We start from the raw sequence: 16,436 nt of genomic DNA, 5'->3' as shown, positions 1-16,436 counted from the left end.
TTGATTTTAAAGAGTGAACAGATTTGGAAAAACAGGCAAAATTAGGGTGAACTCCTTTTAAGTTTTGGAAACTCAATCAGAAGGCTAAAGTCACAACACGCGTAAGATTCATTTGTAATTATTACTCCAAACAAAAACCACAAGCATACGTTGTGCCAAATCAGCATAATTTACTTCAGATTGATTAGGAATCAAGATCAGAGGATAAACTGGAAAATTAACAACAATATATTGCTGCACAAGTAATTTATTTCATTCTGAGGTTACATGTAAAAAGCCTGCAGATTTCACAATAAAACACATCTGAGACACTCATGAAAGACCGTTTTAAATGGATGGCCATTCCTGGTCAACTAAAACAAAAATCTCATACAAAAATATTGAGGCGATTTTCATCTCTCATTCTGGACAGCTGCGCTTGTAAACTAAACGGTAAAGACATCATTGATGCTAACACTCTGCAGCCGTTAACAGATGTGTGTGCTAAAACAGGCGATGGTTTGATTTCCTCTCCTTATTAAAAGAAACAGACAGACGGATGTCACTCGCAGACATTCACGCAAACGACAAACCCTAGACTGGTTTGGATGGGCATGACGCTCTAGTGCCCCCAGGACTTGCGTCCAGCCCAGGAACGTGATCTGGAGCGGGATCGGGATCTGGAGCGAGATGGGGAGCGTGTCTGCGTCTTCTCCTCAGCGGCATCCGGATTCTCTGTGTGGAGTTGGCTGGTTTCCCGCGGGCTACTGGACTTGGACCTGGAGCGCGACTGAGCTCCGCCCCTGCTCTTGGAGTGGGCGGGGCTTCGGCTCCGGTCGCGCGCAGATGGTCTGGGCCTGCGGAAGTCACATGACCGTTCAGAAGAGTTAGAATAGAGTCACATGACAGACAGACAACGTACATTAAAAGGCTTAGCATTTTCTGCATTTCTACTGTTATACGCTAGGGGGCACTATTACACATCTCCCGAATGAGTCCAGAATCATTCGATCAAAAACACGGACCAGGAAGACACAGAAACCAGTGATCTCATATGTAAGTGTATGCATATGAAAAATAATGTGATCATCAACACTAACTGCATATAAATGAAAGCTGCCTAATGTTTCAGAGAGAAATATGGATCCAGAAAGTGTTAAAGACCTGAGAAGCTTTGAGATACTGATGGAGGACATCTACTGCATCTTTGCTTTGATAATATCACTGAATATGATGCAGATGGAGTACTTGATAAAAATGCGATTTTCGCAGCTTTTTGCTCAAAATGTTGCTGATTTTATGAAACCTACCTACATTCAAGTGTTGATAAAAAAAACAACTTTTTTGTTTGAAAGTAGAAGGTCTGATCTTTATTTTGATTTATTGCATTCATACAACAAAATATTCTGGAGGCCTTGAAATTTAAAATGCTCATAAAATATAAATATAAAAATGCTTTCCCTGATAGATTTTTTTTTAACACAAACATCATCCCAGTCATAACTACCAAAATTCATGCATTTTCAGGATTTCTATGTGAAAGATACAACTTTGTGACTTTTTCAGTAACATTTTCCACCATGAAGAACAAAGAAAAAAAAACTCCAAGAAAAGTAAGTTGAAATAAGAAATCTACAGGAACGAGACATCGGTGAGCGACTGATCCACTACAATACACCGATCTGAAACAGTGAAGCTAGACACAGTGAACGTATAGAAAACAACTTTCACTTTCTTTTTTAGAATACAGAACTAGTTATTACATCAAGTGAGTGATTGAGAGCAGTCACATTAAAGCAATAGCTCATTTACTCAAACCTGTATGAAGAAGAGATTTGGAAGGATGTCGGTAACAGTTTCTGATCCCCACTGACTTACATAGTATTTCCCTACTATAGCAGTCAAACACATTCTCCAAAATACCTTCTTTTGTTTCCAACAGGTGTCATGTTAACACAAATGAACCCTGGAGTTAGTTCACTCTCCGGTATAAATAAACAATTAAATTAACAGACGCGATCGCATGCAGTGGATCATATACGCGAGTCGGTATATATTAAACACTTTATAACTACACAGCCTCAGCACGATTATGATCACTATTTTGTTTTAGTAAGAGTTTCACATTGAATCCAGGGGTAATCTATTAGACTGTGGCGGTCAAATGCAGCTTTACCGAGCTCAACGACTCTGGCCTGAGCAGATATAAACAAAATGCTATTGGCTGTTTTAAAAAGGGGGCAGGGCTGCTGGATATGCCCCGCCCTGTCTTCCTGTTTCAGTTGAAATACCGTCCCCGCACAGAATAACGCTGCGTGTTTCAACGCACTTCAGGGGACCTTTATCACAGAGCGGTGATTAAACTGACCTGGATCTACCTGTGCTTTAAAGGGATAGTTCACCCAAAAATTAAAATTACTCATCCTCATGTCGTTCCAAACCAGTAAGACCTTCGTTCATCTTCTGAACACAAATGAAGATATTTCTGATGTATTCTGAGAGTTCTCTGACACAGGGCCGGCGCTAGGGCCCCGGGCTTTGAGGAGGGGCCTCCATAACCGTAGCATCCGCTGTAGTCCAGTCAACACGGGCAGAAACACTAGCCTCATGGGTCACTGGATATACTTGAATTGCCACTCGTCTGCAATTAAACCAATAATGTAGCAGTTTCAAAGCGGTCCCGGTTGTCATCTATTTTGGAGTGATTGCAATGTATTCTAAATATAAACTTGTTCTGTCGATCAGCATCAGATCATTCACTGCTTTATTACGAGTTTAAAAGAGCGCGAGCGCCGCTGACGCACCCAGACGTGACGCTTTAATGTGAGCGTATAATGAAGGACATCGCGTCAGGAGCTGTTACCAGTTAAAGTTAAAGCAGAGAAGTTTGTATTCAAAGTTAAAAAGCAAACACACTAGAATATATTTTATTAATGTTTCAAATAAAGGATCTAAATTCGGCTGATGATTAGGACTACTGCTCTAATTTCTGCTTCAACTAACTAAACTTTTTTCTGCTTTGTAGGGATCGTGTCTTTCTGTTCCACTTGATTTGTGTGTATTTATGTCATATTTAAGATAAAGGGATTCATATCACCATATTATTGATATGAATAACATGACGATATCTGTAGTCAATATTGATTAGATCCTGCTCATCCCCAGCTAGGTAATGAAAATGATAAAAGCACTTCCTGAAGTGGTGTAGGCCTTTATCACACTTCAGCGTTCGAAAAGCAGAAGATTCAAAGAGTAGCGTAATAAACCTTCTGCTGCAGCCTCGATCAATGCTGGGCCCATAGCACGGGATTGTTGTGGATTATGTAGAATTCAGCACATATACGTCGTCTAAAGACACCAATCTCAGTTTATAACAATTACTTGATTATTATGAAACCAAGGACTATGTTGTCAAGATCTCCCGATGCGTATTTCGTGACTTTAACAGGAGCGCTGTAAGAGTATAGGTAACTCGTTACTGTCTGATCACATTATTTCATTACAGAACAGCAAGAAAACTATACAAACAACATATCACATTAATAAGCATTAGAATTAGCCAAAGCTTAAAACATTAATTATGACTAAAGGCTGTATAGAAGGATTAAATTAAAGGTTTAGGGCAAACTTGTTGTATTAAACATTTTTTTCACACGCTGACTTTATGATCCAATCCTCTATAATTGCATCAAACTGAAGTTGTTCAAATAAAGAAATATTTCCAGCCCATAGACGATAACTAAAAATAAGTTTAATCGTAATAGAGTTATTCTCCGTGATCGCTTGCAACGATTGAATATCATTATACTGTGAACAAGAACGGGAGGTTAATCACAATAAATATAATTCAAAAATAAACTAAATAATTCAAAACAAAGTATTCCTCTCTTCATTAATCTGACTGACAGTCGCGTCGCTCAGGTGGGCTCATGTTACACCTTAAAGGGGTCCTTTATGCTCTTTTACACAGTCTTGATGCTGTTTTGGGGGTGTACTAGAACGTGCTCTCATGCTTGGGGTTTCGAAAAACATAATTTTTTCACATAATTTATATTACTACAATACCTCTCTCCCCAGGCTTGATTAGTTCCAGGGGTGATAAAGACCCGCCTTCCGAAAAACGAAATGTGTTGTGATTGGTCAGCTGTCCCAGTGCGTTGTGATTGGCTAACAGCTTAGACCAGGGGTGCCCACACTTCTTTGTGTGGGGATCTATTTTTTAAATGAGAAACTCACCGAGATCTATCAAGTGAAAAATAAATAAATGATAAAATACATATTAAACAAATAATTAAAAAGACTTGTTGGGATGTATCTTTATATTGTACTAATTTAATAAGAAAATAAACTAATGTTTTATTATTATTATTCACCATTCACGACGCCATCAGTGAATAGTTTCTCTGTAAGAACAAGCAGTTTGGAGCGTCTGATGCCCGTATGCACATAAACACCACTGATCCTCACAAACTTCAACACACGTGAGCATCTGTTATAAAACACTTGCTGTATTCAACTACGTGAATATACTGAGCTATATTAAAGCAGAAATATGATGTTATAGTGATCAGCGCACATACACGGTTCGTTTACACATCATTATAACGGACACAGCGTGTCCTTGATTACAATCGTCGTTCTTCAAATCTTTAGGCTACTATGACACTGGCTTCTTTTATCCAGCCGAGAGCAGTAGTTTGCGTATCATATTCTCATACAGCGGTTATGAGCCGCCGTTCAGTCTGTATTTCACACAGAGCGATGAGAAACGTCTTGAGCTGCTCCGAAACACAGAACATCACAGAATACTTAGAGAGGTCGTGCTGTTATTTATTAATAGACTACATATTTTTACAATGCTTAACATATTATTCATAACATTATTAAATATATTTTAGTTTTATCTCACACCCCCTGGTTGAGAACCAATGACCTAAAGCACGATCTAGCAGCATGGCCTTCAGCTGATTGCGATCGACTGATTGGGCACCCCTGGCTTAGACGGTGTTTCAGTATTGCCCCGCACCAAAGCAGTAAGTTCGTCAATATTGCTACATCAATTCAGACCTCGAGAATATTGAGGATCGCACGGATATTGCAAGATATATTAAAGTGGTAATGTTATTGTTGTTTTGGCTAAATCATGTTTTAGATAGTCAATGCAGTTATTTTTAAGCTGTTGACATCCTATGTACAGATAAGTGCAATGGTAATATGTATTATGTTTATTGTTCTTTAATTCTAACATTATAACATGAATTGCAGTGAAACTGTTATACAGTTGAATTTATACCATAGTCCCACAGACTTACACTATTTGTGGCGCATATATATGTAGATTAATTCTGCCAGCGGGAGGTGCTGTTGGAGCGGGAGAGCTCGAGCTTTCCCGGTAACGCTGTACACAAAGCAGAGCTCTACCCACAAATGCTGCTTTATCAGACATTACATGCAAGATGAAATTAAAATGACATCCACAATTTTCTAAAAACAGTTGGTTTCCATCAGAAATACAGTGATATAAAACACCAGCACCGGGTTTTGATTTTGAATCGTGCAGTGCTCAACCAAGAGTTCTCCCCACCCATTCAAATTACCGTAGGCGGGATTTAAAATTTGTGATGTCACAAATACAGGGAAACAACTTTGTAGTCCAAACGAGTCATTCGTTGTAGTTCTTGACAAGGGATTTAAAAAAAGAACGATTGGATAGGGGATACGATTGGATCCCCTAAAGGACAACATTCGGTGTAAGAGTAAAGAAACGACATAATTTATAATACGTTTATTTGATTCACAGCTGCTACATTTGTGTTTTGACCTCGACAACCCAACTAGGCTAGCCTACATTTTACCGCAAACTTGCGATTAGTTAACTTTCTAAAGAAGGCGCAATCGCGTTTGCTAAGGGTCGGGACTTACAGTAACATCAACACACTGAAACTATTGTATTCAGAATATTAAATATTTTATAGCACTTTTTAATCTGTGATTGTGTGTTAAAAGTGTTCACGAGATACCAACCTTTCGCCAGCCGTCTTCTCTCCACAGATGATCCAGACAGATGTGGTGTGCACGGAGGGGAGGGGCTGTGTGTGTGTGTGTGTGTGTGTGTGTGTGTGTGAGGGAGAGACGCGTGAGTGACAGAGAGATGAAGAGAGAGCAGGGAAAGGAAATGCAGTTGAACGAATTCGCTGCGTGTTTTAAATAGCGTACAAAAGAATAACGAAACGCAATATGTACGTATCGGTACGTATCGGTCGGTATTGATTTTTTTTTTTGGTCGGTGTTGAATCTGTGGCGGTCGGAATTTAATCTGTGGCGCACCGCCACAGATTCGTCTATGTGTGGGAAACACTGGACACTGAAGACTGCAGTAATGATGCTGGAAATACAGCTGCAGATCACAGGAATAAATTTTATAGTAAAATAGAAAACTTATTTTAAATTGCGACAATAATTCACAATATTATTTTATTTTCTGTACTTTTGATCAAATCCAGGCTTGATGAGCACAAGATACTTCTTTAAAAAAACACTGAAAAAGTGCTGCTGACGAACAGCATGCGTTGTTTATGTATGTGATTCTCTCCAGAATGTGATATAGGGTGACGCGGAGGAGACAAATTGTTGAATAAAGTTGTTATTTTTGTTTTATTTGTGCAGAGTATTCTCATAGCTTCATAAAATTACGGTTGAATCCCTGATGTTTTAACGATCTCCTTGCTTCGTTTCTGAGACTTGATCGTGTTAGGATCCTTGCTGTCTATGAGAGGGTCAGAGAGATCTCGGAGTTCATCAAAAAATCTCTTTATTTATGTTCTGAAGATGAACGAAAGTCTCACGGGTTTGGAACGACATGAGGGTGAGTAATTAATGACAATTTGAATTTTTGGGTGAACTATCCCTTTAAAGAGTCTTAATGCATACCAAATGCATTAATTAACAATCAGAATGGAGTATTCAGGCAGACCATGGTATAAATCGGGGTAGGCAACGTCGGTCCTGGAGTGCCGCTGTCCTGTAGAGTTTAGCTCCAACCCTAATCAAACACACCTTTACAAGCTACTCAAGGTCTTCAGAATTACTAGGGCTACAGGCTGGTGCAGGGCTTTTTCAGGGTTGGAGCTAAACTCCGCAGGACATCGGCACTCCAATAAATAATAATAATAATAATAATAATAATGAGAATTCAGGTCCATGACTCTGTATGAGATGAGTACCTGTCGTGTTCTCGGCTGCGTCTGCGGTGTGTTCTTGCTCTGGACCTGCTGGGAGAAGCACAAGGTCAGTGTCCAGATCCGCAGCAGTGAGGACGCTGTGTAATGCTCACTCGCTCACTCTCTAGGGCTCTGGGACCGTCTGCGGCGTCTGTCGTAAGACGGGCTGCGTGATCTGCGTCTGTCGCGGCTGCGCGAGCGTCTGCGCCGATCGTAGTCCTCGTATCGCGAGCTGCGCGGCGACTGCCGATCCTTGGACTTCATCTGCCCCGGCGCTGAGAAGCACAAGAGAGCTCGGTCACAATCGCTCCAAACACACTGTCTCCTCTCAGACCAGGTCACACTCACTCTTGCGGTCGCCCTGAGCGAACTGGATCTCGATCTGCCGGCCACAGACCCACTTCCTGTCCAGATTGAGCAGAGCGTCCTCCGCATCCCGGACATCCTCGAACCTGCTGCGCTGTTAAGGGCTCCAGCTGAACGAGTTCATCTCACACACACACACATGTTGGTTTTTGTGGTTTATGGGGACTCTCCATAGGCGTAATGGTTTTTATACTGAACAAACTGTGTGTGCTATTGCCCTACACCAACCCTACACCTAAACTTAGTCCTCACAGGAGACTTTGTGCATTTTTAGATTTTCAAAAAAAACACCATTTAGTATGTTTTTTAAGACTTTTGAATTACGGGGACATAGGCAGTGTCCTCATAAACCACATAAACATGCACGCACACACACACACACACACACACAAATAGGGCTGGGTAAAAAATATTGATCTCTCAATTTCAATCGATTCTCATTTTTACGAAACGATATCAATTCTTAAATCCCAAGAATCGATTATTCTGGCTTGTTTTCCTTTAAGGGGAGACACTGCAGGCAAAAACTCTTTACATACACCGGTCACGTTTGAGATTTTGGGCTTATTGGTTTTTCATGAAGAGTGTCTTTTGGATGTTTTCATACCACTAGTCTGAAAAAAACAGTTAAGTGTTACTTTTATAGCACTTTATCTATGCGTGTCAATACATTTCAATTACAATACATATTTTTAAAGACCGTTTTCTCAAAACAAGTTTTTTCTCCTCCTACACCGAGCCATAAATCTCCACTTCAGTAGCACTTACACACACCAAACTTTACATTTTTATTCCTGTCTATATCCTGAAGGTTTTTACAGAGGGACTTATTCATATATAATTTGCTTGATACATTGCTTTTTCTGTTCTAAGTGTTTTCTGAATTATGGAGTGACAAAAATGAGATATTACAAATGTTTTTGTGTGTATGTCAAAAAAATTAAACAAGAATTTTAGAGACTGACTTCATCCAGTGCTCAGATTTTTGTACTAGAAATGTATGCAATGTATAACACATTTCAATAAATAATGCCTCATTTGCTTATTTAAACCTAACATTTTAGAAAGCTTGCAATATTACAAAAACAAAAAACAAAATAGCAATTATCAATGTAATCAATCAACTGGGTAAGTAAGGCGATAACTATTTATGTTTATTGTGTCTCGCCTTAAATGGACGGAAGATTGTACTTTGGTAGTTTTCATATGAACGTGTCAGATTTCATATTCTGTCCGTTGTATTGCAGTATTCGGTTTAATCTGGAGTGACAGATCGCTGTAGCACATGTGAACGGAGCATCTCCTCCGCTTTAATACTAGTTATAGCACAAAATAAGCATGACTAAACATCCGAAGGCAAGTTAAAACAAAGAGTACAACTTTACAATCCGTATCCTGTCTCATGTAATCGCTCAATCAGTGTTTCAGCCACGCAAAGATGTCAATATAACGGCTTGTAAAAGGTTACGTAACGTCACATTTACCTCAGGAAAACATATTCATGATCATAAACTCATTAGTCAGATAGAAAGATAAACTGTAGAGAGGGGCATTTTGCTTAATTTATGCATCAACACATATTCCTTATTTTTACTGCTCTTAAATGTTTAATTTATGTTTGAACAAATCTGTCAGGTTCTTTATTACAGCCACCATTTAAATGTTTATATTTCAAAAAAATTAAACCATGTAGGAATATTACGTAACTGTAACTTTATTATTGTAAAAACTTCATTAAGTGTAATTTAAGCAGTTGTATAGCCTACAAATCAGTCAATTATAACCTTCAGTATCATAGTAATGTAGTACCAACTGACTCTCGTATATTTTACAGCATTAGATGAGAGATTTTTTTCCTTGAGAAAATTTGGCATGTACTGTACCTGATATGTATCCAAAATAATCAATATCAAACCGAATCACAAGCTTGTGAATGAGAATCGAATGGTGAAATGTGTCCAAACCCAGCCCTACAAACGAACACAGGCTTGTGTCCTGAATCAGAGGATACTGGAGTTACCTTTACCTTCATCTTTACGCTCTTTAAAACACCGCCGCCGCTCGTCTCGGCCCCATAATGCCTCTTTGCCTCTTGGAGCTTTACATTGCTTTCGTTTCACACTCTGCCTCTCTGTTAGCAGCCATCTCTTTCTGTCTTTCTTGCGGCGACTTGGCTTTTAGTCCTACTCTACACGGCTCTTTAACTGTGTCTTTGTGCCGGGCTCCACCAGGGGGCGCCGCTACAACAGAGAGATAAGGGTTAACACTTGCAGTCAAAGGATATTGAATGTACGCGAATCCTCTGGGCCGGCGTGAATAGAAGTCTAGGGGGATGTAGACGTCGGCGACGGGCCCGTATCGGCCGAACTCTCGGCGCAGATCCTCTGGCCTGAACACCGGAAATAACATCTTACTCTCTCAAAGCGCTGGCTTTCCAAACCAACCGCGGACATACTTACCGCCATCTTAAAGAAAACGTGCTGCTCGTTTCCTCTCCCTCAGGCCATCCGAGACGAGCAGAGCAGTAAAGATTTTAAGATGAAACCCTGGTCACTGGCTGTTACGTGCTATGCGCATAGGTGTGTGTGTGTGTGTTTTCTTTCTTGTCCCTCCCACTTTTTCTATTGCTCTACTGCTTGCTCTTAGGTTTCTGATTGGACGTGTCGCCCGCTGATCATCGGGGTGACGTCGTCCTCTTCATCCAATCTGCTTTTGCCCTGCTGGTTTAAAGGTCCTCCCGCGAACTTGGGAGGGGAGCTCGTTTGTGCTTGATTGGTGTGCTGTGCGTCTGTGTACGCTTTGTTTTGCTGGAATGAAGGGTTTTGTCATTTTTCTTTGTTTCGATGCGTGTAACGCTTAGTTGCTAGTGTATCTGATTTATGGTTCGTTTTCTCCTTGATTAGGGAAAAAGAGAACAGGTAAGCATATTGTGCGATATACACTTTGCACGTAGCAATGATGAGTGTTTAGATACATTAGGGAAGTGGTGTGCGCCATCCTTGTACTTTGGTTATTAGTGGTGAGAATAGGAAACTTAGAGCGTCGATACGCTGAAGCTTTCGGTTTCTTTAACATTTTTCTTTTGTTAGTTAGGTTAGGGGATTTGGGGAGATTTATGGGAATTTAGTTCCATTTTGTTCTTTGATTTGGGCGCCACTCAAGTTCCTTTTCCCTATGTTAGTGGTAAACTTGTTTTGGTAATTTTTCATTAACTTTACTTCTAATTTCTTTTTTTCTCTCTCTCTCTCTATTATTATTATTATAATACTCATTCCAGCAGTTGTAAATAGTACATCCCATTTATATTCTAGTGGTTTCGGCTTTATGTAATAAATTACTTGCAATCAAGCTTTTTCCTTGTTTTCCTTCCATTCATTAAATGTAAGTCAAAAACACACATTCGAATGCAAAAACGCTGAATTTTAGATGTGCGTCAGGTAAGAGTCGTTGCATTTTAATGCTTTTGTTTGCGTATCCAGTTGAAGCCACTAGATGAGGGTCTCCGTTCATTCAAAATATTGCGGGAAGAGAACATCAATGCAGAGAAGATGTGGTTTACATCAAAACTGAACCCAAGCCGTTCACACAGAACACATATTTATCACATTTTCTAGAGGGTCATATATCAGCGTTGCACTCGTGTCTCGCACAAGAGAGCCGTATGTTTAAAAAGCATGTAAAATTATTGTAAGTTCAACTTTTAAAAAACGTGTCGAGACTTTATGGTGGTTTTTCCTCATCCCACTGCATCTCATGTTTTAAATGAAAAAAGTACTCTTTGTGATTGGTTTTCGGTCCTTTGTATTAAACTATACATTCATACATGATGCTTTTTTGCTTCTAATTGTTTAAGCAACTTAATTATTATATGGTTTATAAACATTATTTTAAACTTTATGTACTTTTTCAAAGATAGTCGTGTTATTTTAATGCTTTAATAAACGTGCATTAGTAATATTTTGCTCGAAGCGCCGTCTTGTGGCCTCAGGAGAGAAGATAATTAACATACTATCTCAGTATTTAAATATGTATTTAGTCACACTTGTAGTGCACTTGAGAAGTGAGTGAAAGACGGGTTCAAGTGCACTACAAGTGTCACTAAATACATATTTAAATACTGAGATAGTATGTTAAAAGCACATTTTAGTTCATGTTGTCCCAAAATATCACAGTTGAGTACACTTAGTTGATCAGAGGTTTATCTTTAAAAATACTAAAGAATAATTTTTATATATTAAGCACAAAGTTAGTGCGTGAAAATGGAGCAAGTTGATGAAGACTAGTTTATTAGGGGGCAGTCGTGGCCTAATGGATAGAGAGTTGGACTTGTAACCCGAAGGTCGTGGGTTCGAGTCTCAGGTCCGGCAACCACGACTGAGGTGAGACTCTTGAGCAAGGCACCGAACCCCTCAACTGCTCCCCGGGCGCCGCATTGATGGCTGCCCGCTGCTCCAGGTGTACCTGGATGGGTTAAATGCAGAGAACGTCCCTTTCCCCCCTTCCCCTGGGGAAGTCGTGGCCTAATGGTTAGAGAGTCGGACTCGTAATCCAAAGGTTGTGGGTTCGAGTCCCCGGCCGGCAGGGATTGTAGGTGGGGGGAGTGAATGTCCAGCGCTCTCTCCACCCTCAATACCACGACTGAGGTGCCCTTGAGCAAGACACTGAACCCCCAACTGCTCCCCGGGCGCCGCACCATAAATGCTGCCCACTGCTCCGGGTGTGTGTTCACGGTGTGTGTGTGTGTGTGTGTGTGCATTTGATCACTACTCACTGCTGTGTGTGTGCACTTGGATGGGTTAAACCAATTTCGAGTATGGGTCACCATACTTGACAATACGTCACGACGTATAGGTAGCAACGACTTATTCACTGTATATGCTTTAGACATGTGAAACACCACATTAGGCTCTGGATTACAGTAATAATGTTGTAAATAATCATAATTTACGGGTGGGACATGTCCCCACCACTGTTTACCAGGCTCGATATTGTCCCCACCACTTTTAAAAAGTAACTGAAAAATAGATTGCGTAAGGTATGTATTAAAGGAAAAGGACCATCTACAAATCGTCACTTTTCATAATCTAATTCATTCATTTAACAAATTTTTCCGCCGGTCAGAAGCTTTTCAACGTCCTCAAAGATGAATATTAAGTCTCGTAGTGAAACTATCGCGAGATACGTGATATGCGTCATGGGATATGTAGTTTCCTTTCCCTATATAGTCTACAGATCCTGTACCTCTTTTAAAATGTATTTGTAGTCTACAATGTTAATACTGTATTTTAGTCTTACTCTTACCTCTACATTTTCTGCTCCCTGTTCTTGTTCTTTGTCAGTAGGCACATTTGTCTGATTCTGGGGAAATGTTATGACTTTAGTTCATAGTCCTTTAATTCAGTTTTGTATTAAATCACAGCGCGCTGCAGTGGCCGCCAGAAAACATGATTAGCGACAGTATGTCTATATTCACGTAAGTTAAATATAATATGTTTTCGTGTTAAGCAAAGTAAACTTACTGTGCGTGGCTGCTTCACTAAAAAGCTTCTTATATCACTTCCACACTTTCTTTTGGACATTTTGTTGATGTTTTAACATTTATGTTATAGGTAGCAACATTTACCGTTAACTAGCCTTTACATGTGGGGTGGGGGAGGAAAAATAGAGCTTTTATAAAAACGTCATAAAAAGATGTCAAAACAATTTCATTTATTTAATTAATAAAGGTAGTTTAACCATTTTAAACACAAATTAACTCTCATTCATGTTTTACACAAGGTTTTGCGTAGTTCAGGATTGGTTAAATTATTTGATTGGATGAGGAAATATTTTGTGGGCTTGTCTTGACTCTTGACGTAATGTTGATTCTTCCATGTTCAGCGCGTGCATCGATCACACCTGCTTTTAGCAAGCTGTCCGGCTGGTATTAAGAGAACATATGCAAGTAATTCAAAGTAGAATGAATCGTAATACACACACACACACACACACACACACACACACACACAATTGTGCAATTAATGAAAACGCTGCAGCTGAGCTGACCATGAAATGGTAAGTTGACCATATCTATCTTGCGTATTTTGATTGATATTAGCTACCCTGGATGTGTTGTGATAAGCAAAGCGTAACATTCACATTGTGAATGTTAAGTTTTGCTTATTTGGATGTTTATACATATTTGTGAATGTGATGCATGTGTACATCAAAGTGAAAATTAAGTGCATTTCCAACTCTGAACTCAGTCCCCAAGTAAATTCGGTTATTAAATAAACAAATAGCAAAACGAGTTGTGCGGTGTCCCCACCACTTTTCAAAGCAAAGTTACGCCGCTGTAAATAATGTTCAGTTTCTTGCAAAGACAGATCGTTTCTGTTCATAAGACCGCAGTATATCGTCAGGAGCTGCAGGTATTCATCCAGTATCGTCTGATATCGGTTCTTTGGCTCTCAAAGCGACTTACATTTAATGAGTCACCAGTGACCAGGGTTTCATCTTAAAATCCTCTTCACTGTTCTTCTGAAGAACGAAACGGATCTCGGACGGCTGGAGGAGAGCTAACTCACAGAAAAGGATCTTTTAGGTGAAGTGTCTGTTTCAAGCAGACAGTAAACACATGAAACACTGAACTGTTTTAAAGCAATATTCTGAGTGGAGCACAAGTTAAACTCTTTAAAACAAACACAACATTGCGGCTCGTCTCTCGATAGAAACTAATTCATTATGTTCCCATTTCTGGAAGATAAAGCAGACTCGCTGTAAGAAAGCAGCTATATTCATTCTTCTGTTCAAATGTAGAAAGATGCACGATATAATATTATAAATGAGTGCAAAACTATTGCAAACCCGAACAAAAATCTAAATGTTTTATTTTAGATCATCATTAGTGCATTGTGTGACTAACAGTGTAAACTTTATATCAATTTACACAGAAATGAAAGTGAAACTAACATTTAACGATTGTTTTGCTCCATTGCCGTTTCTCTTCTGGAAATTAATTCCTGCTCATGTTTATTATTATTACCAGAACACTGCTGTAAAGCCTCAGTTAAAGAAGTGTTCAGTGCTGGAGTTAGTGATCATATAATGTGCTCAAACAGCTTTAATTATTGAAGACAAAACAAACACAAACTAGCTTTATATCACAATATCTGATGATTAAACTGAAATACAACGAGCAAAGAGTTATTCAGTACACATATCAAACATCATTACAGCCCAAGAGACGAGAAAATGGCTATTTATAAAGAAAATATTTATATAATTAAATTAATATATTAATGATGATAATAAAACGATGGGCGCGAAACACAATAAACCCATCAAACACGCAATGTTAGGCATCAGAAATGCTGTATTATAACAGACAGATAAAACATGTTTATTCCCAGAGATTAATGAGAAATATAAGAGATTTATGAACGTTTATGAAAGCAGGAATGAATAAAGTTTGACTCACCGGGACTCGTCGGATATATTGCGGACGAACAGAGAGCTGTTCGGGGGTCTCATGTACCGAGACATGACGATTATAACTGAAGTCTTTTATGCTTGTTAAGGCCAAATATTAATGACTTTTAAGAATGATTCCGATCAGAAATCTTTCTCGCTCCACGCGGTTCTGTGTCGCTTTTACTTCGGCGGCGTCGAGACCTGAGAACAGAGCTGCTCTACACTCCACAGCGCCGCCTACAGACCCGCTCCAGCACTACACCACACTACACGCGCACACACGCGCGCACACACACACACACACACACACAACACACGCACGCACGCACACAACACACGCACACAACACACGCACACTCCAGCACTACACCACACTACACACACACACACACACACACACACACGCACACGCACACGCACAGATAAACACGCGCGCGCACACACACACACACACACACGCACGCACACACAACACACGCACACTCCAGCACTACACCACACTACACACACACACACACACAACACACGCACACTCCAGCACTACACCACACTATATACACACACACGCACACGCACAGATAAACACGCGCGCGCACACACACACACACACACACACACACACACACACACACACACAGATAAACACGCACGCGCACGCACACACACACAACACACGCACACTCCAGCACTACACCACACTATATACACACACACACACACACACACACGCACACACACACGCACGCACAGATAAACACACGCACGCACACGTAATTGCAGTCATTTCAAGCACCAAAAATAGTTTAAAACATACTTTTTGGGGGGCATTAAATAATGGTGCAAATACCAGTAATTTGACGCGCGCAAACGTTAGTAAATCGCGTTGAATTAATCATTTTAATACTCTCCTCCCATAAGTTTTGCGACAAATGCATATTCAATAAGGTCAGGAGCAAAAATAACTGTCCGCGCCTTCTCAGTGCTAATTCTTCACTGCGCTTTGTTTTTAAATACAATTTAAATATTATAATAATCACAAGAATAAGAATTTCAGTGAATAAAGTGAATGTAGAAGAAATTAGACTTTTTAAATTATTATTTGAAATAAGAGTTTTCCCAGCTGTGACGAGTCGCAGATTCTCCGAGTCACCGCCAGGTGTCGCTCTTTCTCTCGGGTTTCATCATTAGTCAGGATCACATTCAGAAATCCTGCTCATCTCCAGAGAAACGCAATGTCTGTTTCATGGCTGAATTATATAACTCTTTCCTCGCCAGCGTTTTTGCTGATTTCACTAAAATGTCTCTTCATTTTGTTGAATGAATATCTGCCCTTCTGAAAACAACAAAACAATAGAAACCATTAGAGAAATCCTAATCCTTGCAGTTTTGTATTGGTTCTGATGGTTCTATTACATGCAA

General features: G+C 39.8%; 1 protein-coding gene across 2 annotated transcripts; it reads right to left on the bottom strand.

The window, feature by feature from the left end:
• Positions 1 to 229: 229 nt before the first annotated feature.
• Positions 230 to 15,232, bottom strand: LOC306884943 (uncharacterized protein). 2 transcript variants are annotated; one of them, XM_079441202.1, is made up of 6 exons: positions 15,025 to 15,232; positions 9,850 to 9,954; positions 7,548 to 7,651; positions 7,321 to 7,474; positions 7,203 to 7,250; positions 230 to 836 (listed from the first exon to the last, which is right to left on the bottom strand). In XM_079441202.1, exons 1-6 carry the CDS (start codon positions 15,087 to 15,089, stop codon positions 602 to 604), a joined length of 711 nt encoding a protein of 236 aa, XP_079297328.1. In that variant the 5' UTR covers positions 15,090 to 15,232; the 3' UTR covers positions 230 to 601. The 2 variants fall into 2 exon arrangements, with proteins under 2 accessions (XP_079297328.1, XP_079297329.1); XM_079441203.1 differs by having other exon boundaries at positions 7,203 to 7,247.
• Positions 15,233 to 16,436: the final 1,204 nt, after the last annotated feature.

The sequence above is a fragment of the Barbus barbus genome (genome assembly GCF_936440315.1).
Source record: "Barbus barbus genome assembly, chromosome: 19".
Taxonomy (NCBI): Eukaryota; Metazoa; Chordata; class Actinopteri; order Cypriniformes; family Cyprinidae; genus Barbus; species Barbus barbus.
The sequence above is the reverse complement of the archived record's forward strand: the minus strand, read 5'-3'. Positions and strand labels throughout refer to the sequence as shown.

What these genes read in the sequence shown, in the direction of transcription:
- LOC306884943 (XM_079441202.1), bottom strand. Translation starts at nt 15,089, where the DNA reads ATGTCTCGGTACATGAGACCCCCGAACAGCTCTCTGTTCGTCCGCAAT. An exon ending in AATATATCCGACGAGTCCCG is followed by an intron (nt 9,955 to 15,024) that starts GTGAGTCAAACT and finishes TCCGGTGTTCAG; the next exon opens with GCCAGAGGATCTGCGCCGAG. An exon ending in AGAGGATTCGCGTACATTCA is followed by an intron (nt 7,652 to 9,849) that starts ATATCCTTTGAC and finishes ACAGCGCAGCAG; the next exon opens with GTTCGAGGATGTCCGGGATG.